Below are 23,311 nucleotides of genomic sequence, written 5' to 3' on the forward strand. Positions count from 1 at the left end.
ATGGCCACTTTGTATCGAAGAACCAGCTATGGGGCTCAACCCTGGGGGAGATGACTTCTCCCTTTTTCAGCAGTTGTTAGTTGCCTATAGTTCTTTGTTCAGGGGTGGGGCCCTGGGGGATTTTTACCCCTTTCATGTTAACATGATATTTTCCATTTCTCAGATCCCATTAATACAACAATTTCTAAGAGAGGCAGCCACACAATAGGCTTCCTCACAGTCTGGCTCTTTCAGATTTTCCACTCTCTTCAGAACTGTTCCCTGAGACATAGATATAGGTGCTATGCTACGGATGTGTCCACTGGGGCTGGGCTACCCACAGCCCATTGCTCTTTTCACTGAGCCGGGTTGTGGCTTTCTGCAATGGTATTTATTTGCTGTAGAGAGAACCCGCTTCGATGAGGAGTGATAGCTAGACTCACCTGTGGTTATAAGGTTAACGTTTAGAATGCGGTTAAAGAATTATGCTGGTCTAGCAAAGAGACGATAGGCTAGTAGATTCTCTTCTAAGATTTATAACCGCATTAGTGGATTCTCTTCTAAGATTTATAACCGCATTAGCCCCAGGTAGCTGGCTAGGGTTCTAGTACTAGGCATGATCTCTCTCCTGTGGAGTAGACACTTAGCTGTTGGTTACATGTGAGTGCCAGTACTGCAGATAGTGGCAGATGAGGTAGATCTCTTGCTATGCTGGCCGTCATTGTTGTGGTTCACAGGTGTGACAACTGGATAGCACCAGTAATTGCTTCCCTCCTTTGGCAGCTTGCATAGCACTTTTTTTTTTTTTTTTTTGAGACAGGGTCTTTCTGTATTGTTTTGGAACCTGTCCTAGAACTAGCTCTGTAGACCCAGTTGGCCTTGTTAACATCGCAAATATGTGAGTTATTTTAGCGTTTCTCACTAAAATTCTTTGACTATCTTAAGGAAACACCATCTGCACGTTACATCATCAGATCATCAAATTTCTGTGTGCACCTTTAGCTTCGTGGTACCTCGGAAGTTAGGATTCAGTACGCACTGCAGTGTGAACACAGCCACTACTCAAGCAGTATTGTTTTTGAAAGATTTCTTTTGTGGGCCTGAGTGTATATCCATGCATCATGTGCATGCATGTTGCCATGGAGACCAGGAGTGGATGTCCAGCACTGGAGGTGAATGAAGGTGGTTGTGGGGTCAAAGATGTGGGTGCTGGAACTGGACCTAGGTCCTCAGTAGGAGCAGCAAGTGCTCTTAACTACACCCTGCCTTCCCCACTCCCAGCCCCCCTCCATCCCCCCACCCCCTTCAACCCCTGGGCAGTTAACAAGTCTCTTTAAGCCCCACTGGTGGTATTCAATACCTACTGCGACCTGAGGTGAGTTTTACTTTTGTTCTTTTGTATAGCCCAGGCTACCCTCAAACTCATGATCCTTCCACCCCAGTGTCCTTGGGGCTAGGATTACAGGTATGTGCCACCACACCCAAGTCTGGGATGAAATATTAACCAGAATCTCAGCCTGGGTCTCAGTCTAGGGGACACATTAACCAAACAGGGCCAGTGTCCACTGTCAGAAGTGCTGTGAAATGAACAACACAAGGGTCAGCTGGACTCTAGAGGGTGAGGTGGGGGTGTGGAGGGGGCAGGGCGGGGGCAGGGCGGGGAGGCCCCTGGAAGGACTCCTGAGAAATGAGTAATGGAGTTCATCCCAGAAGAGTGGTTGGGAGTTAATGAAAGCAGAGACTTGGGTGGGAAGGCTGTAGTATTTTCTGCACAGAGAGGTCTGTGGAATAGAGAAAGCCTAGTGTGTGAAGATGTGGAAGACGTTATCCAACTTATGCTTAAGTTTGGGCTCTGAGTGGCCTAAACTAGATGAGATGTAAAATAAAGTCTCTGTGGCAGAAAACAATTGAGATTTAGATTTTAAAATATAATTTGGGGTTGAAAAAGCAGGGGTTTTTTTATTAGCAATTTCCCTGAAAACAGGAAAGTCCAAAGAAGAGTGGTTCATAGGCAGACACCAAGCACAGCTCATTTTTAACCATGTCGGTGGTTTGTGTCTCCACCATCCTCACGTGTGGCGTTGACTGCCAGCATCAAAAATCATAGCTGTACCGTTTTGCATACTGGCACTTTAGCTTACGGTTAAGTTTCAACCCATATGTAAGTGCTCTAAGTTGGCATCCTTTTTAGTAGCTGTATAATGCTCCACTCCATTTACAGGTTCCAGCCTCGTTCTCAGTCCACATGGAAGAAGATCCATGAGAGGGTATGCAACCTCCTGACATCCTACAGAGCCCACCCAAAGGTTAGCGTTTCTGTCCAGACTAGATCCTTGCTGGAATTCAAAGTCCAGGGAAGGAAGCAGACATCAGTGGAGTAACCATGGAAACCATGTGAAACTATGACACTGGCCCAGGAGAGAACATGGTGTCCTGCGTCTGACACGGGGCAGACATCTGTGTGGTCGGGAGTCAGAGCAGGCTTTCAGAGGAAGGGACCTGGAAGAGATTAATGCGAGCAGTTCATCAGGCAGAGGCCCTGGGAATGCTCCAATGAACCACACATGCTCGCTCTCTCACCCTCTGTTCACAGCAGTCCTGACACAGAGAAGAACATATTTATGTGAGGGTCCATGTACAGCCACATCTGGAGGAAATGGCGTCTGTATTTAATAAGGTGTTTGGGTGCTTCATGTTTTCTGTAGGCTTAGGGGGATTTCTGACCTACCGAAGATATGCCCAGCACTCGATGTTCCTGCAGACATGCAGCTTGTGGATCTTGACCTGCATTTAAAGGCATTCTAGTGGAGTGTCAAAAGGGCCCGAGTCTCTGGAGCTGATCATGCCATACAGTCTAGCTTATACCAGGCTGGCAGGGTGACATTTATAAGTGGGTACTGGTCATGGTACCCACGGAAGAGCTCTGGTTTAGTCTTATTTCCTAACCTAAAGGAAACAGATCTCCTTAAGATGGAGAGAGGGAAGGAAACACACACACACACACACACAAACACACACACACACACACACACACACACACACACGATCCCATTTGTATGATACATAGGGGATGCACAGACCCCTTCACACTGAAAGCCATGTGTCTGAGTATTACCAACCTTTGATTACATCCCGGATAATGCCATTGCTGGATGTGCTTTGTTGTAGGAAGATTTTATCTCTGAAATAAATTATATCCGTTCAAGACCAAGCTACCCCCTGAAGAAACTCCCACGGCATGGACAGAGATATTTTTAACTACTATCTCATGTAAGTAAGCAGCTTAAGTACAGCTCGTTATTGTGGCTTGCTAAAAACAGTTTCCGCCTGTCTCCTGCTGTCACCAAGTTCCTAGGGAATGTGGAGGAGGTGGGAGGAGCTCTGAGAACTCCACACACCCCCCCACCCCCAACCAGTCCCCCCTCAGTGGAACATGATAGCAGGGACCTGCCAGTTCTCACATTCCCACACCTCCCTCCCTCTTTATGTAGAGGACACTTGAGCTGTTTTTCAGCTCCTTGACCACAACCTCTGTTCTGCCTTGGGGGGCCTCTACATGCCACCTGGCCTATTTCCTGACTCAAATGATTTGAGTACCTTCCATTCCTCCTGGCATCTGTGACTCTCCATTAACTCTCCCTGATTTTCTAACACAAACCCTTTAACACCCTGCTTGTTTTTTTTCCAAAGCAGAAACAATGTATTATTACTGTTTAAAACCAGTCTTCTACTAGGTGGAAAAAGGAAATCACAAATCACACTGGGCGGGGATCCTGAGCAAGGCTCCACCTTCTCACACTCATCCTTTGTTCTTACATCTGTTGACCGCCACCTCCCCCCCCCCCCCAAGGTAGTCCTTAGCATGTGTGATAAGGTACTTGACAGTAGGTAGGGTGACAGGTCATCATTTCTTAGGCGTTCTCTTAGTTTTCCTCCTTAATCCATGCTCCAATTAACAACTGTTTTCTTCAACCATGGCATGTTGGCCTGTGGATGGTTGCCAGTTGGATTTCTATGGATGGGAGCGAGGCTGGGGAACTTGGGTTCTGCCATCATACTGACAACACTCCACTCTTCCTTATGTATTTCCTACGTAGGGTCAAGAACTGGCCAAGTTCATCCCATGAACTAAATGAATTAATGGTTAATTCTCACATCCCTGTGAGAAGGGTTTCTACTAAGTTCTGTTTTTGAGGGTAGAGAGACTGAGGTACAGAGAGCCAGATACCTTGCTCAAAGTGACAAGGCTAGTCAGTCAGTGGCAGGGCCACGGCTATGATTGATGGGACTTATTGGCACACAGGAGATCCTGGAGACCATGCTCTGAATTGTCATATTCTATTCTGTTGCCTTTCCAAAGCTAGAATATGGCCAAAAATGATGAGGAGTAGGTGTACCTTTAAATGACAGCCCTTTGGTACCCAGTCAGGTACCCAGGCTGCCTTTGAATATTTCCCCCTAGGAGTGATCGTGTTATGACTTCTGCCCATCAGAAAGGAGCAGGCCTTTTTAAGCAATGAAGGGGAGTTGGATGACCTGCTAGATTTCCTGTCAGGCACCTGAAAGTCTGGCTTGAGGGTCATTTATGCTTCACCCTTGCCTGGGGCCTGGGGGTGGGAGGGAGTTGGCAGGGCTCTCTGCCTTCAGCACAAAGGAAGGAGGACATCTTGATAATTGCCCATTCTGTAGCCTTTACTTTAGAACGTTCTGCTTGGTAGATTAAAGGGTAGATTCTAGGACACTTTATCTCTCCTTCCAAGAGTCTCTACGCGTCCATTAGGCTGTTACACGGAACATAGCACACATAGTTACCAAATGGCAAATTACACTGAGTTTCTGTGTGGGTAAAGTCAGGTTTCATAAAGCTGATTTCGGGACACTGATATGAGGGGGCTAGGAAGGAAGTAAAATAGACTCCCACCCCCATTGCCAATTCTGTCGTAGACAGTGGGTTTCTCTCATATCTGGAGTTCCCACACAAGGTTTGGAAGACGCTCATAGGCCTTTCCCAAAAGTGCCCTTTCTTCCTGTGATTAATGCTACTTTTTGAGTCCTGGATCCCCAGGAAGTCAGCGATCCCAAAGGATTTAGCTAGGGAAGGGTCTCTGGGTTGAACTGAAAGAAGACAGACTAGGTGAGTGCACGTTTCTTAGGTGTGACCCAGTAGACAGCAGGGTCAAGGATGTGTGAGAAGAGAGCTGGTGCCACCCCTGTGGTTTGGGAAGACACATTCCTGAGTGGCGACTCCTTGTCACACGGCAGAGCATCCTCGGTTTCTACCGTGTGTCCCTGCTCTGCCTTCCCGAGGTCTTCATTGGCAGACCCCAACCTCTAGTTCCCCACAGTGGCCTTCACTCTGCTCAGCTCTCCCTGTCCTGCCTCCCTCCCTTGTGGTCTCAGCCTCCCAGAAAAATGAAAAAGATCCTTAGTCACCAAAATGCCAAGAAATTTCGAACCCAGAATAGGGAGTCCCATTGTCCGTCCTGGACATGGAATGGGGAGGAGGTGGGTGGAGGAGTATAAGGCTTGGTGTGTCTTTATTCTGATGTGTCAGTTCATGGGATTTGGGGTATAGGTGGTTTATCTCTGGTATACTTTAAAATGAGAAAGTTTCCTAACAAATAAACACATCCCCTCTCCCCCACCAACCAACAGGAAAATCCCATGACCCCTCCAAACTCCACAGGTATCCAAGTTCTCTTGAAGAGATGAATATTCTGTGCTCTGGCCTTTAGGGAGCTGATGCCCATGTCTAGTGTCATGACTCTATGGGAGTGGGATCCAAAAGTTGTCTCTGATGGTCGAAGTCCCACTGGATGAGAGCAGGGCCAGGCCCTCATTTTCTGTGTGTTGGGATGGGGAGGGGGTGTTTACCACATACACCAGCTGTGGCCCACTGAATGCTTACAGTCTCCCATATTTTATCTAGGGCTAACCCTCAGTGGGAGGGAGCAGGAGCCATTTTCACTGGCATGCTTCTAAACAGATGGTAATCAAGGAACTCAAGTCAGGGAAAATTGTAAGCTCATGCTTTTTGTAAAACTCAAGAACAACATGAAAGTGTGACAAGAAAAGAGAAAGGTTAAATTGCTGGTTTAAAGTGCTGTTTTCTGATCCTGGTGTCTCCTGTAACCCCAGCTCCTGAGACAGTAGTGGCCATGGGTTTTAATGTCACATGTCCTGGAGGATCCTTGACATCTGTCACCTCCTCAGCCCAAAGCAAAGCAACTGTATCCGACAGCGAGCCCAAGCTCCTTCAGTCAGCGTTTTCTATCTAGATTTGGACACCAGCATCCAAGGGACTTGTCATTTGGTGGCTTGTGGGGGACTGGTGTAACGGATAATGATCCGCCTTCATCCTGGAAGTTCCTGTCAGCATCGGACAGATCACAGAGGTGTCAGCAAGTCCCCAGACCTACAGACCTCAAAGAGCCTTAGGATTACTTGGGAAGCTCTGAAAACACAGAGCCCATGCTCTATTCCATACCACTTTAACCCTATGGTACCCCGTGCTGGGAATGCTACAGGATGTTGCTTGTTAGGAGATTATGTGCACTTTAAGGCTGAGATGTCTACAGTAGTCTTGAGTTTTGTGAGAATGGGAAATTCAGAAGACCCACCCATCATCCAATTCCAAAATTGACCACCTTTCACGCTCAATGATTGCTCTACAAAACAGCAGATAGGTATGTGTTTAACCCTCCCATTTAATAATATCCAGTAGGTTTGGGCACATTTGCCCAAGGACTTTAGTAATTCCACACAACACTGGGAAACAGATGCTCTGACTGTCATTGTGCTGCTATTCCATAAAGAAGCCAAATGCTTTGCCGTATTCTGACCAGGGGTGTAGGGATAGGGTCTCAGACAACAGGCAATCAAGAGGCTGATAGTTTATGTTTTTTCTCCTTGGCTGTGTCTGTTATTCACCTTTTCCTCAATACCACATGTAGATGTGATCTTCAAATTTCACAAGGGAACATGAATGGAAATTGAAGAAGGATGAAGGGCTCAGTCATCAAGACACTAACACATCCTTGGAGAAATGAATGGCATTCTCTGTTGTCTGGGTTGAGTTACTGGTGCCTAGCCCCCATTAAATCAAACCTTATCCCCCATTAAATCAAGCTTTATACTCAGTCTTTTGTGCCCAAGGTAAGACTTGTTGATTAAATTCTGTTTGGGGCTCTCATTCACACTTGTCACCTGGAGAATTTGCGTTTATTTTGAGAATGAAAAAATAGGAAACATAATAATAGGAAACATAATAAATGTCAGGGGTTTTTCCATTTGGAAAGCATTATTAAAAACTGTAGTGAAAATATGTTGTGGGATATTTGTATACTGTGAAGATATATTTCTGTGATTGGTTCAATAAAGAGCTCTATGGTCAATAGCTAGGCAGGAGGTATAGGCGGGACTTCTGACAGAGTGGAAGTAGAAGGAGATAGTCAAGGCTCAGGGAGATGCCAATGAGACATGGAGGGAATTGGGCATACAGCATGAAAGGTAAACCACCACATGGTAAAACTTAGATTAATAGAAATGGGTTAATTTAAGTTATAAGAGCTAATTAGGGACAAGTCTAAGCTATAGGCTGAGCTTTCATAATTAATATTATAATTGTGTCATTATTTGGGAGCTGGCTGGTGGGACAGATAAAGACTCATTACAAAAATATATAAAAAATTGCAACAAAACCATCTTACATGAGCCAGGGAGTTGGTTATTTAGGGAAAATAAACTGATAAATCAACTGGGAAAAGATCAGCAACCTGATTGTCTCTTTTTTGATAAATCTGAGTGGGTTTGTGTGTGTGTGTGTGTGTGTGTGTGTGTGTGTGTGTGTGTGTGTTAGGCTTGAATGGCATCAAGTCCCTTCAAGCCCAGGAAGAAGAGTATTAATCTTCTTCTTTTTTTTTTTTTTTTTTTTTTTTTATTATCTGAAGAGTTCAGGTCTCATTTTAAATAAGCTTAACTTTCTAAGACGAATTTGCAAGAGGGGCTAATTTCTGTAGTTTAAACCATTCCCTCTCCCTATCTCCCCTTCCAACAATTCTTAATACATGTAGATCAGAGTTCCTGTGGCCTATTTTACAGCCTCATCCATAGGGCTCTACCCTTATGACTCACTGGCCTCCCCCAAAGCTCCCATTTCCTGATGGTATCACCTTTCAAGTTAGGATTCCAAGGAGACACAAGCATTCGGACTGGACTGGAGAGGAAGACGTAAAAGTAATGAGGGTGGAAGAGACACAGCATGCCTCCAGCCCCCTTCCAGCCCTAATGAGTGTGCATCTGATTTCAGTTGTTAAAATATATGCAGAGACATTCTTATTTTTCCTAGTTGTGTATCTATATGTGGTTGTGCGCACATGAGTGCTGGTGTCTGCAGAGGACACAGGTGTCAGATCCCCCTGGAGGTGGAGTTAATGGTAGTTGTGAGCTGCTAAACATGGGTGCTAGGAATCGAACCTGGATCCTTTGCAAAAGCATCAGGTGCTCTTAACTGCTCAGCCATCTCTTCCTCTGGTGTCCCTTTGGGGTGGGGGCAAGTGGGGCGTGAGCATGACTTTTTAATTTACTATGAGTATAAATGCTCATTTCTATATGAAGCCATCCCCCTTCTTCTTCTTCTTCTTTTTTTTTTTCCTCATTATGTCTCTTTTGCATTTTCTGATCTGATAATTTTTTTTTTTTTTCCCAAGGAACTATTTAAGCTTTGAAGAGCCATATAAAGAATAGGACTGGAGTTCAGGTGTCTTGCTTTTGGAGTCTAAGATAGCACAGATCATTTTGTGATGGGGGTTTGGCTTGCTATGGGGTGAGCTGTATCATTGTGGTGATTTGAATAAGAATGGCCCCCATATAGGCTCATGCATTTGAATGCTTAGTCGCCAGGGAATGGTGCTATTTGAAAGGGCTAGGAGGATTAAGAGGTGTGGCCTTGTTGGGGTGTGTCACTGGGAATGGGTTTTGAGATTTCAAAGACCCATGGCAAGCCCAGTCTCTCTCTCTCTCTCTCTCTCTCTCAGCTCTCTCTCTGCCTGTGAATGAGGTTGTAGCTCTCAGCCTCTGCTCCAGATCCTGTGTATTGATGCTCCCACCATGATGATAATGGACTAAACTTTTGAAATTGCAAGCAGGTCCCCCAGGGAAATGCGTTTTGTTTTGTTTTGTTTTGTTTGAGTAAGAGTTGCCTTGGCCATGGAGTCTCTTCACAACAATGGAAGAATGACTAGAACATTAAACATAGTGAAACAGAATTCCTACCTGTCATGTCATGTTTGGGTTTATAATTCCTTTCTTGACTTTCACAGTTGCAGATCTGGCAAATCCAGGACTATATTTTACAAGTACATTTCACAGTGTTTGGGTTTGCTTAAGCTCCTGGGACAGCATCCCTTGCTGAACCTGGGCCTTCTAAGAATAGCCTCTCCACAGCAACACCATTTCTCTCTGCTCACTGGACTGGTTGAATCCTGTAGGCTTTGAATTATAATAGAAATTAAATTAAAGAAAAAGAAAGAGAGCATGAAGGATAATATCTGACCTAAAATGGTTTTAGGTGCTAACTTGAGAGTAATTTGTCTTTCTTCTACAGGAAAGGGCCAGGAAAAGGACAATATTGGGGTAATTTGGAGAGACATGTTTTTTAGAGACCTCATTATCTGCCGAGGGATTCAGATGGATGGGTAGGACCAGAAATGCCACAAAGAAAGATGATGGTGCTTTCTTCCAGTTTGCATGCCCCTTATCTGCTCTTACCCACTAACCCCTTTGCTTGGCATCTCTTGCCCTGTGCTGTAATCCATCTCTTTTTATGAGCACATATTAACCTAGGTGTGAAGATTGAGCCCCTGGATTTAGAGCCATTGAAGGCAAGGGCCTTGGACAAATACCATACCCTTCTTGTTCTTCAGTGTCCTTAGGTTTGAAATGGAGGCCGTGATACTATCTGCCTCAGGATGTTGAAATTCGGATGACTCATTTAAAAAGCATGTTAAATCAGTGTTCAGTACAATAGCAGAACTCTTCATGTATTAGCCATTATTTCCATCTCTTATAGTCATTTAAGGAAAACATCATTTCCTCCCATTTTCTTTCTAAGGACATCAAGGCTCAGAAAACCAAATGCCAGAGACAGTTTTCCAACTTTGGTTTGTCTTGTTTCCAAACCACATGACTTGTTTTTTTCTGTTACTTTTTGGTTGGTTGTCACATGAGCCTTATTGACCCCAAGGCTAGGATTCCTAGAAATTGCACCAGAGGGCTGAAAACAACTAACTCATCATTTACCTCAGAGTGACAGGGTAACTCGGGACTCCTGACGGTCTTGAGAATGAGGTTAGCCACCTCTTGTGTCAACAAGAGGCGCTTTCTGTTATTTCCTGTCCTTGAAATGTTGTGTTTGTAAATAGCATTTTTAGGAAGTTCCTCTCCCCCCCCCCCTTTCAAAATAAGCCTCTCTGTTCCTTTTCCTTCAGGAACTGACACTTAAGATCAATGTTCTGAACTGAGATAAATAGCACACCTGTTTTAGTGGGATGACTTCCAGGGACAGAATGTAAGAGGTAGGTGCTATTGGTGGAAGTGCTTGACTCATGTAAGATCATCTGGCTTTGCGTAAAGGAAGTTCAACCCAGGCATATGATGGCATCTTTTTGTGCACTGGGTCATGCTGGGTCCCAGTGCTGACGACAACCCCCTTCCACAGCCTTGTGGGGACCCACCATTTTTCACTAACTATGTGGAATTAGGTTTCGACTCTGTACTCAGTGGAGAACTCAACCCTGTGGGGTGGGAGAGGTCACATTAGGATGTTTCCTAATGAAGCTTCTGTCCTTACTAGAGAACAAGATGTCCTAAGTGTGGTTCTCAGAAAGTGTTACAAGCTAAGACTCAGTGGATGGATATGTGACTGTCAGCCACAGGGGGTTGGAAATAATGGTGGCTAGGAACTGAGATGGACCATGTAATACCCCTTCCAGTCTCCCATGAGCTGTTCAGATTCTCCAAATACAAATCTAAAACAACAGAAACCTCCAAGGCTGTGCTTATTCATATAAAATAATGATATTGATTAAAGTAAGGCTTGTAGAACGCAATTTCGTTACTTTTTAGCCAGGTCTCATGTTAACTTAATAAAACAAGGCAATATATGATCATGTGACAAAATATTGTTATTTCTTTATGTTCCAGGAGGTAAGAAACACTGGACAAATCTGAAAGGAATTTGGGAGAAGGCATAGGACAATGGCCTGTGTAAGGAGGAGGAATTGTCCCCTGCTAGCATCTTCTAAAGTGCCTTAAGGACTTTAGACTTTATGCCACGGACACTCAGGTTTAGGGGTGAGAAAGTCAGGTGCTTTCTGATGAGCTTGCTTTTGGTTGGAAGTGGCTGGTTGAGCTTGGAGGTGGGAAATCAAGAGGTAACTTATCTTAATGGTGTTTCAAAGTGGATGGGTGTGTGGTAGGGGCCAGGAGCCAGGTCCTCCAAAGGATCAGTGGTGCTGGTGGCCTTGGCCAGTTTTTTTTTTTTTTTTTTAATTTCTTTTTTTGAGGGGGCAGGTATCTTGGATTACTGGAGAGCATCACTAAGGCAAGAGAGTACTGGGATTGTGTGCCCACCTGTAATGAGTCTATTTTCTATCCCTGCCAGCCAGCTCCCAAATAACAACACATAGACTTCTTATTAATTAAGAAAGCTTATAACTCAAATTAAATCATTTATATTAATCTACTTTCTATCACATGGCATTACCACTCTTCCATCTTGTACCTCCTGTTTCTTCATCTCCTCCTATTTCTTCTCTCTGCCAGGAAGTCCCAACTATACCTCTTATCTAGCCATTATCTGTTCAGCTCTTTATTAAACCAATCACAGCAATATATCTTCACAAGTGTATAAATATCCTACAACACCCATCATTTATGTGTCTCTTGTGGTTTCTTTCTGAGCAATTACTAATTGCAGAATATCTGTGCAGATGTATAGCATCAGTGCTCTGCCAAGGCTGTGCAGGACCCCGACCCCTTCCCTCCTGCCACAGAGGAAGGTGCTTACTCTCCTGCAAAGCTACCCTTGATTCTGCTCCCCTCTCCTGATCAGCAGGTCACATTGTTTCCCATGGTGACTTAAGGACAGAGGTGAATTTTTAATAACTCAAAGAGTTTACAAAAAATTAAAGTCGCCTATTGATATTGGTAATGACACTCTTTTGGGAGACGACTAAGCTCATGTCCTGGGCCTCTGCTCTGCTGTGTTGTTGGGAATTTCTCCATCCCCACATTACAGTCAAGACTCTGTCCTGTATTCATGTGGCCAGAAAGCAACTGGCATTTTTTATGCTGCCCTTCCTCAGTGGGGCCCAGGAGACTTGTTTCTTTGATATCTGTCAATCACATAAATGAGTGCTGTTCTTTAGAACTTGCTGATAATTCAGGAAGAAGCATGCCATCCCATTCAAGGGCACTTCAAATCCTGCCACTTGTAATCAGTGGTCCTGTCTCAGAGGGGGAGGATTGGCCTTTCAGTGAACCCAGTCATCACACTATTTGAGATGTTAACTTCTGTCATGATAGCATTTTCTAGCAAAATCTATTCTCATTTCAGCCACAAAATATGAGCTGAACTGTCCAGAATGGGCCCATATTTCAGCCTTGTAATCCTCAGTGGTAAACATGAAGGAGCAGTATGTTTTCCTCAAGTCCTGACCTTTCATTCTCAAGGTGACAAAAAAATTTCAAACTAACCTTCTCTGGTTTAAAAGCCAATAATCACACTAGCCCGCATTTCAACTTCCCATAACTACCCTGGAAAATAACAGAATAGATAGGAGGCAGGAAGATAAGGGGACAAAGAGTATGAGAAATGTTTATTGAGAAGGAAATGAAACATGTCCTTTTTTCATGAGTTAACAGCACAGTGTGTTAAGGGGAATGACCCCAGTGAATTTGTGAACAGCTCTGCCAACTCCAGTGTCACTAATGAGAGTCACCAGATAAGGGGGATAGAACCATTCATTTCTAAATAAAGTATTCATTCAACTTCATTTAGATTTAGATTTACTTCCTATAAAGAATACCGATATTTATACTCCGGTTTTCAGTCCTTGGTCACTGTGATGATGTTTGCTTGACAATTCACTGTCATTTTCTTGCAGCTTTCAGGTGCAGGTGGCCAACACTGAGCATTTCTTTACCTCCCTGGTATCTTTGGCACAATTCCTGGCTTCTTAAATGTAAAACCACGGGTTTAAGGTGGCTAAGGATACTACAGAAACACGGCTGTTAAGTACACATTTTTGTTGAGCTATATTTACAAGAGGAGGGCAGAAGTGTAGACTTTTAATAAGCCGTCTTCAGAAATGAGCAGGAGAAAGGCAGGCAGAGGATTCTGAGCAGCAAGGCCAAGATTCTTCGAACAATCCTTTCCGAAGGAGGAGACAGAATGGAATGGAAGTTTTCCCCCTGAACCACTGGTACCAGTAGTTCATGGCTTGGGCTTTAGTCTGTAAGAACAATACAGAGCTGGGCATGATGGCACACAACTTTCAGCCTTGCACGAGGGAGGCAGAGGCAGGAGGATCTCTGTGAATTAGACACCAGCTCTAGTCTACATAATGAGTTCCATGACAGCCAGTCCTATGTAGAGAGAGACCCTGTCTCAAAACAAACAAAATGAACTAAAATAAATACCTAAAACAAAATACAAAGAATACAGTATAAGGATAGCTTGGCCACCTTGCAATGTGGCTTATTCAACTTCAGCAGCCCATTTTGAAACACAACTTGGTGATGGCTTGCCTCTGTTGTGTCTGCGGGGCAGACAGGACCAAGGGCAGTGAAGTGATAGCCTTGTGAAGTAGGCCTGAGTGTACATGAAGAACGAAGCCTTGAAGCCTTGTTTGACTCTGAGTACACCCAGCCTTTGGGAGAGCTGCCTTTTAAATCCATTTATTCACTGCCAACAGGGATTCCCTCCCTGGAGGGAGCTTGGGTCTGGGAGTTGGAAATGATTGGCTGTGCCACCATAGAATTTCACCATTATATATTACTGCTTTAGGGCTGAAACACAGTAACCCAGCAACTTGATTTCTCATCCCAGAGCTCCTGACTGCTCTGGTGGGCTCCAAAGTACACCTCAGTGGGATTGCAGGGTTTGCCTGTTTGTTTGTTTTCTTGAGACAGTGTTTCTCTGTGTAGCCCTGGCTGTTCTGGGACTCACTTTGTAGACCAGGCTGACCTCATACTCCTAGAGAACTGTCTGTCCCTGTCTCTCAAGTGCTGGGAATAAAGGCATGGGTCACCACTGCCTGGCTTGGAATTGCAGTTTTGATTCAAGTACAAGGAGAGCGTCTTATTTCACATTGATAGTTCATTACTGATCTCTGTCTTGCAAATTATATGAAAATAATAAATATACACACATATACATAAACCTCTATACCGAACACTGGCTAAACAGCTACCAGCATCCCAATACAGTACATGGAATAAAAAACCCTCTCCCTTCCCCTAACCCCACAACTATCTTAAAACTATTATTGCAGAACTGTGCTGATCCTTCTTCTTCTTCTTCTTTTTTTTTGAGTAGTTTGAGAGTGGCTGAAGATGAGGTCAAAATGGAAAATTTGGCACTTTAACTGGCTGGGGCTCTTATATAAAAAGTGAGAAGGCAAAGGAAGTCACGCCAATAGAAAGCCTGAGTAAAAATTTGTAGCCAATAATAATATTGTTTAAAAACCCCAAACATTGGTCTATGCACAAGAGAGCAATTTCTCTTCCATATCCATTACCTAATTTCAACAGCTACTTCATATATTTCCAAACTTTGTTTTATAGAATTAGAAAAATCCAGATAATACAACTGTCTTAATTTCCTGTCATTTTACCCCACCCCAAATTCCCAAACCCAGAGAACAAAGGCCATAAAGCCAAATATAGAAAATAATCTGGAGGTCTGTTTATCAAACTAAATGTGCAGTTGACTCTTAGTGTTTCTCTCATTTGTTAATGTTGGAGTTTGCTAGGAGATGTCCGCCTCATCCCAGTCCCCTGAAGCTGGGCCTCTAGAACTGTGAGGTCTGGGTGAATGATATGGTATCAGATTTGTCCACTGCAAAGCCACCATTGACATAGGACTTCTTGGTATCCGAGTCTTCATTATCAAGGATTGTGGGTTCCAAAGCAAAGGGGTTCACGATGTTGACTTCAGACGAAACGTCCATCTGTTCCAACTCCTTCTTGGAGAGCTTCTCCACAATGCCAGTCCCAAATGCATCACCCAGAACATTCACCATGGTCCTGAACCGGTCCCTGGCAAGGAGACAGGAGAGTCAGATGGGCCCATATTTCATCTTCCTCCACTGATGTGTGGAGAAAGAAATGCTCTGAATCAGAGTTGGGTGCAGAAGCCCTCCCCCTGGCTCGACAGATGCCTCACTGGTCTGGGGCAGGAGGTGGCTCCCAAAGGGGCAGAATGAGGAAATGGGCTCTACTTGGCCCATGCTCCCAGAAGACAGCAATGACCTCTCAAGTCTCCAGACATTCCCTCATTTCTTCCTAAATAAGAATGGGATCTCCAACGAGATACATGGAGGATACCAAGGATGGCTGAGAACTAAGTAAGTCTTCAAGCTCTGACTTTGTTTTTGTGGCTTTCCTGGGTATAATGCACTGGTATTATGGACTCTCTTTTGGCTAAGGTGAGAGAAACTGAACATTTGGCTGGGGTGGATGGTACCAAGTATGTGGGCCTCAGGTGTGTCCCTGGTATACTCATTTCTTTACCAAATAAGTTCACTCCATGAACAACCTGGCAAAGACACAGAAGAACATGACATCCCAAAACTATTGGCCAACCAAGAAATTGATTCCTTTTTGATACACCCTCCATTTGTCTTAGTCTCAGGCAGGCAAGAGAAGAGGCCATTGGCAGGAAGGCCTACAGAGGGTGTGCCCATTTTGACAGTAGAATTTGGAGAAAACTGTGAACATGGGTAGCCTTGTGAGATGACACTTGGGAGACAGGAAAGGCCAACAGTGACTGCACATGTCATTGTGGATGCCCTTCTAGCAGGAGCAGTACTGGACCAGTATCTTTGCATCCTATAGTTTGGGCCTTACACTTATCTTGTGGAGAGTCACTGCTTCTAGGAAAAGCCAGAGTTTGTTAGCCTGGTTTCTTCCTTTACCCGAGATGCCCATTCTGTGCAGTATCCCGGCTTCCAAGCCAGGTACAAGGTTGGAACCTTCACAGCATGACCTGATTCCCTTTCTCCATTCTTAGCTGCTATATAAACTGTACAACCCTGGTGTCTCTCTAATCTGAGACAAGGTTCAATATGGAGCTACACTTAACACTGATGGCTAGGGGGCAGAGCCACACCTTGGTACTGGAAGGTATATGCAAGTTTCAAAAATAAAGCCAAAGACCAGGCTACTCCACTTTCAACTTTGGGCATCAAGGGGTCATATTCTCACACAGATTGTTCTGTGTATGGAGGATGCATGTATAAGGTGGAAGAGAGCTGTCTGGGGCTAAGTGGGTTGACTCATTGCCATCACAATAATAGAACTTTCCTTGTGATGAGCAGGAACTGAACTGCCAGGCATATTTCTAGACACTTGGCTCATGTGAACCCATTTGGTCCCTATATCAAACCACTGAGGTAGGCATAACTTTTCCCATCCCATAAATAATACAATTGGGCCTCAGGGGTTAAAGTGTGCTCAAGATCCCAAACCTAGTAAGATACCAGATTTGAACACAGGCGCTCTTGTCACCAGCCCAGAGGATTCCAAAGATACCTGGAAAGATGCAGTGATTTCCAAGCAGGTGGTCCTGTGTTCATGAAGCTATCTTGGGGCTGGGATATGTGGGGATGGCTATGGGGTCTTACTCTGCTCCTTCCCTATATTGTCTCACATTTAATCTTGTCCTCTGACCTTAAGTGTCACCAGGTAATACCATGAGTTGATGGAGCTCACAGCCTTTGAGAACCCCTGCTGAAGTTATGAAGAGTTAAATTTAAGCATGTTACCAGACGGCTTTGCCAAAAGGAAGCGAAAGCAGCAACAGATGGCTCATTAGGCATTGTAAGCAGGCAAGCAGAGCACAGCAAAGATTCTGCGTGGCTGGGAAGCTGCCTCCCAACCAACAGAGGCAGGGGTATTTATTCCAACTCACAGGAGCCAGTCCACAGCGATGATGAGGGTGACATCCTCAGCAGGCAGGCCTACAGCACTCAGCACGATCACCATGGTCACCAGGCCGGCCTGCGGCACGCCAGCAGCTCCAATGCTGGCAGCTGTGGCTGTGATACTGGAGCCAAAAGACAATGGCAGGAAAGGGTTAGACTGAAACAGGCTCCGTGGCTGGTACTGTCATGTTCCTACAGTGGACAGTTAGGACCTGTTAAGTCATCAGTTGTGACTCATGTGTATCTGTTATCTATCTGCCTATAATCCATCCAGTGTGTGTGTGTGTGTGTGTGTGTGTGTGTGTGTGTGTGTGTGTGTGTGTGTGGATACACATGCACATATGATGGGAACTGCTGGGGATTGTGTCATGACAGCAGGAGAGATTTGGCAGGTCATCCTAAAGCAAGGAATTATAGAATAGCAACAAGTAACATCAACGCGGAGGCAGAATTACTCAGGATGGTGGGAATTTACCCATCCAGTGTCCCTATCCTAAGTGTGAGATCCCTCCCTGCTTGTGTCCCTCCCCCTTCAGTCTCTGCTGCCTAATCATTAGCAGAGCACTCAGTGTGTGCCAGGAATTTCTGTTGCCTGAGAAGGTGACTAGAGGGACAGTGGAGTGGATGGGCAAGGATGTTTGAGGTGAAGGCAAATGGAAAGAGCCATGCTTAAGCAAATTTTACGTAATTTCCCAATATCACAAGACTCTGGCCTTCTCCAAGAACACCTGTTCAGGGAACTGAATTGAGAAACGGTGATGCCATTGAAGGTACAAGCATACAAGCATTCCTGACTGGCCCTTCATTCCAGCATGTGCACTTTGTTCAAAAAAGGAGGAGAGATCTGGAACCCAGGGTGGGCAGCCGAAGGGACTTAGTGACCATGTATTGGACAAAATCCCCCTTGAGCACACACACTAGGAGAGAGTTTTCTCCTGGCAATATGCAGTTTCTCACCAGCAGTATGTTTATTTTAATTGGGTCATTCTGGAGAAATCAAGGCTCACTGTACCCTGGAAGTCCTTTGAATTGAATGAGCTGGCAGGGACACCCACAGTGCTTCCTGGAACTATGCCTCACCCTCAGGCTACAGTACCACTTGCAGATGCGGGTGGGCTGAAAGGCAAAGGTGCAGAAACTGCTCAGTTCAACTAGATGACGTCCAGATCTAGCCACATCGATATCCCTGTGGGTGGCAAAGATCTCTACATTCTCAGAAAATGGAGTCTGCTGCCCATTCATCTGCCCAGTGCTGTGTTCTAGAGGCTGTTCATGGGTCAAAAGCCAGCCAGGCTCTTTGCCTAGTACTTAAAGCTACTGGCTTGCAGTGACTTAGAGAGTTCTGGAGTTGTGCAGCATCTCTAAAGTTTGAGGCTTACATCATCAGAGCTGTCCTAAGTCCTCTTTGGAAAAATCTAACCTTATTTCAACGCTAGTTGAAAAAAAATTTAAAGTGCATCAATGGGTTTTCTTTGTTGAAAGAGGCATGTGCTCAGGCTCATTGATCCTCCTTGGAAGCCTCTACATGTCATGGTTAGCCATGTCCTTACAAGCTTGAGGCTGGACTTCAGAATCTGTTCAGTTTGCCCTTGAGCCTTGACCTTGCTCACAGAACATCTGTCATTTGACTGGCTTTGGTGTGACATTCAGAACATTATATCTTCAGATAAGGGGAAATAAATGAAACCAAATCATCTGCTTTAACATTTCCTGCTTCAGCAAAAGGGTTTTCAGCTTCTGAGATACAGGGTTCTCTCCTAGCAGCGGGACTGGAGACCGGGCTGACAAGTAGTATAGACACAGGTTTTGGAGTCAGACACATCTGGCTGTGTTCCTGGTTCTGCCAATCTGCTTTGAGCATTTTCTTCAGCAAGGTGTTCCTCTGAATCAGCTCCTTGCTTGGATTTGAGGGATCAGATGTCTGCATGGCTTTTATGTAGACAAAGTCGTATAAAGATCAGGATAGTATCTGTGCAGCAAACTATAAATCTGCCACTTTTGCTGTTCTGCTAGGATCAATACACATGAAGCTGAGTACAGTAGCCACTGACTACCCACTGCTGGGTGAGCATACTGAGGGACCAGGAGGCTAGCAGCTGTCTGGTAGGCAGGCAGACAGGGCAAAGAAGCGCTAGGTTGACTAATGTACTTTCCCACAAACGTTTATGATGGCTGACTTCCTCCTCCCTCTTTAAGACAAAAACTTGATGTTTGTCCTGACAGAGGAGACTATGTGGTATTGATTTTTACATGGAGAGAGGGGCTCTGATTGTGGGAACCAATCAGCTTTTCTTTGTCTGGATTACCCAATGCATTGCAATAGCCCAAAACAGCCGGTCCTGAGGGAGAAAGGGAACTCATCCACCCTCAAACATGAAAGCTTTGGCTCTGCCAGGAAAACTCAGATTCTGGCTTCTGGATCCTCTCTACTACTGGAAGAGCTTGTCTCTGTGTGTGGTGTGGTGTGTGTGTGTGTGTGTGTGTGCGTGTGTGTGCGTGCGTGCGTGCGTGCGTGTGTGTGTGTGTGTGTGTGTGTGTGTTTCTGTTTTCAATAAAACCTGGCTGAGTGCTGAGGCCTTGCCTTGCCAGCGTTTTTAGTCTTTATATCAGCAGAGAAGAGGACTCTGTTCCTGCAGCCCCAATCAGCCACACCACAATGACATCAATATCTCTTCTGGAAATTCAACATCCTACAGTCTCCAAAATCTAAGACAATATGAATGGAAAGCTCCACATGACAGATCACATATGTGTATGAATGTATATGGCTATGCATAAAATGTGCATGAAACATAAATCAACCCAAGATCAACTGGAATCCCCATTTGTCACTCAGATACAGTGCAATTCAGCAGAGCTGTCCGCAGTAATGGTATACACCTGTGCTACCCAGTTCAGTCAGTCATTGGCCACACAGGGCTAGTGGCTACGTAATGTCATCCCTAGGAAACAACACCAACAGAATTCACCAATGCCATTTCTATGACCTCCTCAGTCTTCATTTGCCTTGAATTCTTTTTTGCATTAGACACTGAACCATTTTAATCCTTGGAAATAGGCCACTCTAGATTTCCACAATGCCCCTGGCTTCCTCCCACCTCCCATTCTTTTCCCCTCTCCCTCTCCTTCCCCCCCATCCTACCTACCTCTAATAGGATTTTTTTGAGGCTTTCCCCTCAGTTTCCTCTTCTCTACAAACCCTTTCTGCATAATGCCATCTATTCTATTCCTAACATTTACCGGGGACGCACTGTGTAGGCAATAAGACTTTATAAACATCCTCTCATTTACCATATTTGAATAAATCATAGGCACTATTATTTCCTCCACTTACAGATGAGAAAACAGAATGCAGAGAACTCAGATAGCTTGCCCAAGGTTACAGTCATAACTAGTCATGGTGGTACTGATTCAGACAGACTCCTGACTTGTCACCCTCATGTCCTATGACCACGGTTAAGCGACTGACCCTGACGTTTGGGTTTGTAGTTCAGATCTCTATCTTCAGTCACATCTGCACAGTTTCTGATGTTTTAAATTTCCCTTTTCTTTTTGTGTTTTCAAGACAGGGTTTCTCTGTGAAGCCTTGGCTGTCCTGGAACTCACTTTATAGACCAGGCTGGTCCTGAATTCAAGAGATCCTCCTGCCTCTGCTTCCCAGGTGCTGGGATTAAAGGTGTGCACCACCACTGCCTGCCTTAAATTTACTTGTGTGTGTGTGTGTGTGTGTGTGTGTGTTTGCATGTACACATGAGGATTTGTGCCTATGAGTACAGGCACTTATGTAATTGCAGAGACACTGGCTCCCCAGGAAATGGGTCCAGGCAGTTTTGAGCCACCCAGCATGGGTAGCTTCTTGGGTCTTCTGGAAGGCAGTTCTCTCAACTACCGAGTTATCACTCCAGCCCCTAGAATTCTTAAAGGCATTCAAATTCAAAAGTACAAACTATTTCCCCCTTGCTTTTGCTTCTCGTTCTCACGAGCTCGAACCACCCACCTCAGCCTTTTCCTATCCCTTAGCCTGAATCCAGATGGTGGCTGTGTGATTGACGAACTCAGAGGTGAGCCCAGTATATGTCTTGCTATAGGCCATTTGGTGACTTACTGATCTTCTAATTTGTGGTCCCTGCTCCCATCCTAGCCTCCTATCATATTGCTAATTATCTTGTTAAAATACAAATCTATCCATGATATGATAGACTGTTATACTAGATCCTCCACACAGGGCTCTTATGGCTAAAGAATCTAGATTCTGATTAGGCCATGAGATACTTCTGCTGTTCTGAGCTCTTAGCTTTTGTCTTTTTCCTGCTGAATTCTTACTCCTCATCTAAGATTCACCTATAACTTCCCGACCCTCTAAGAATCCTTTCCTTTCCTCCCCTTCTCTCCCCTCCCCTCACCCTTCCCTCCCCTCCCCCCTCCCCTCCCTTCTCTTTCCTTCCCTACCCCAGTTCCCTTCTTCCCCTCCCTTTCCCTTCCCTTTCTTTCCCTTCCCTTCCCAGGTAGAGTTGACCCTTCCCTCATTGGGGCCACCCTGTGACCCCAGTTAATTATCCATGAGAGCCCTACCACAGATCCAATATTTATTTGGGTATCTCACCCGCCCACCCACCAGGGACTCCCATTAGAGCAGGGGCTGACTCTCATTTAACCTTGAGTCTTAGGTGTCTAATCTGTATCTAGCACCTACTGGTCACATTGAGCTGAACAGAGAGATGCTTCAGTTACCCAGACGCCTTCTTGGTCTGGGTTCATGGATCATGTTTACTTGAGGCAGTCCAATGAGCAGTGATGCGAATGAGAGCGACACTATGCCTCACCTGATGGTGATGATCTGCCCAATGCTCAAGTCCAAGCCATTCAGCTGTGCAATAAACACAGCTGCCACGGCTTCGTAGAGCGCAGTGCCGTCCATGTTGATGGTGGCACCGACAGGCAGCACGAATCTTGTGATCCTCTTGTCCACCTGGTTCTTTTCTTCTGCACAGCGAAATGTCACTGGTAGTGTTGCTGAACTGTGGGATCAAAGGAAATGAGTTTAGGTCTAAGGACGACAGGCCTCGGTCTCCAACTGAAAAGAATCCCTGTCTTCTAAAAAGTGAACAAAGGGCCCCAGAGGATGCTGGCAGTTAAGAAAATAATTTATTATTTTATTTTTATGTGCATGGGTGTTTTGTCTGAAAGCATGTCTGTGTGTCTGGTGGCCATGGAGGTCAGAAGAGGTGTTGGTTCTTCTGGAATTGAGAGTTACAGATGTTTGTGAGCCATTATGTGGGTGCTGGGACTTGAACCCCAGACCTCTCCAGTCCATATGCTGGTACTTTGGGCCAATCCATGAATTGGAAGGTGCTGTGCCTACCACTGACCCCAGTTACAGCAGAATATTTTCTGGGTATCAGGCCACCAAAGAGTGTAGGAAGTGTTCAAAAGTGTGGAGAAGTACATTCAAACTGATGGACAGAGAACAGAGGCACCATCTCTCAAAGGTGTCTATTCAACCAGAAGCTGGAGTCATCTTCACCAAGTAACAGAAGGTGGAGAGCATTGTTTGGAGGCTCCTCCAAGACTCCCTTCTAGTTACCTGGAAGATATCATGAGAGCTGTCAGGAGAGCCTGCGCCATGCCCAAGGCAAACCGGAAAGGGTTCTTCCGCACAACTATGAAGTAGATCAGGGGCAGTATTACAGTGGAGTGGATGGCAAGCCTGCAGACAAGAAGGAGAAGGTCTCAGTACCACTTCCTCAGACTTGAGCCTGGCTTCAATCAGTTTTTAAAATGATGACATCTTAAAACTTGCATAAAGGACCCAGTGAAATGTGGATGCTGACAGCAAGCCTCTGTCCCAATTCCACAGCTGAGGATGTCAAGGCTCGCTCAGCAAATGAGACACCTTGTCAAAGTTATCAGCAAATCAGGTAGCTGAATAGATGTCCAAGCTCACCGAAGGTCATGTCATCTGCTCTATCATTGTAATCGACATTCCTACTCAATGTGTAGTGATGTTTCTCTCTGCCCCTTTTACAGAGTACTACTCTCTCTCTTCCCCTCCCCCCTCTCTCTCCAGAATTTTTAATCACTCCCTAAACCTCAGGTAAAGTTCCTGCTTTCCACACCTTCACTGG

General features: G+C 45.1%; 2 protein-coding genes across 5 annotated transcripts in view; one reads left to right on the forward strand and one right to left on the reverse strand.

Moving 5' to 3' along the window:
• The window catches only part of Spata6l (spermatogenesis associated 6 like), a 41,041-nt gene extending 33,864 nt beyond the window's left edge, over positions 1-7,177 (forward strand). For all 4 annotated transcript variants that reach the window (XM_051199953.1, XM_051199954.1, XM_051199956.1 and 1 more), the window contains 3 exons: positions 2,201-2,285; positions 3,148-3,249; positions 6,933-7,177. In XM_051199953.1, the coding sequence (XP_051055910.1) occupies positions 2,201-2,285; positions 3,148-3,237 (175 nt within the window). In that variant the 3' untranslated portion in view covers positions 3,238-3,249; positions 6,933-7,177. The remainder of the gene's footprint in view (positions 1-2,200; positions 2,286-3,147; positions 3,250-6,932) is intronic.
• A 5,653-nt stretch (positions 7,178-12,830) lies between these two features.
• Slc1a1 (solute carrier family 1 member 1) overlaps positions 12,831-23,311 on the reverse strand; it is a 60,575-nt gene continuing 50,094 nt past the window's right edge. The window contains exons 9-12 of the mRNA XM_051199726.1: positions 22,771-22,893; positions 22,010-22,204; positions 17,174-17,308; positions 12,831-15,300 (exon numbers count right to left, since the gene is read on the reverse strand). Coding sequence (XP_051055683.1) covers positions 15,054-15,300; positions 17,174-17,308; positions 22,010-22,204; positions 22,771-22,893 — 700 coding nt within the window. The 3' untranslated portion in view covers positions 12,831-15,053. The remainder of the gene's footprint in view (positions 15,301-17,173; positions 17,309-22,009; positions 22,205-22,770; positions 22,894-23,311) is intronic.

This window comes from Phodopus roborovskii, unplaced genomic scaffold, assembly GCF_943737965.1.
Source record: "Phodopus roborovskii unplaced genomic scaffold, PHOROB, whole genome shotgun sequence".
NCBI classification, from domain to species: Eukaryota; Metazoa; Chordata; class Mammalia; order Rodentia; family Cricetidae; genus Phodopus; species Phodopus roborovskii.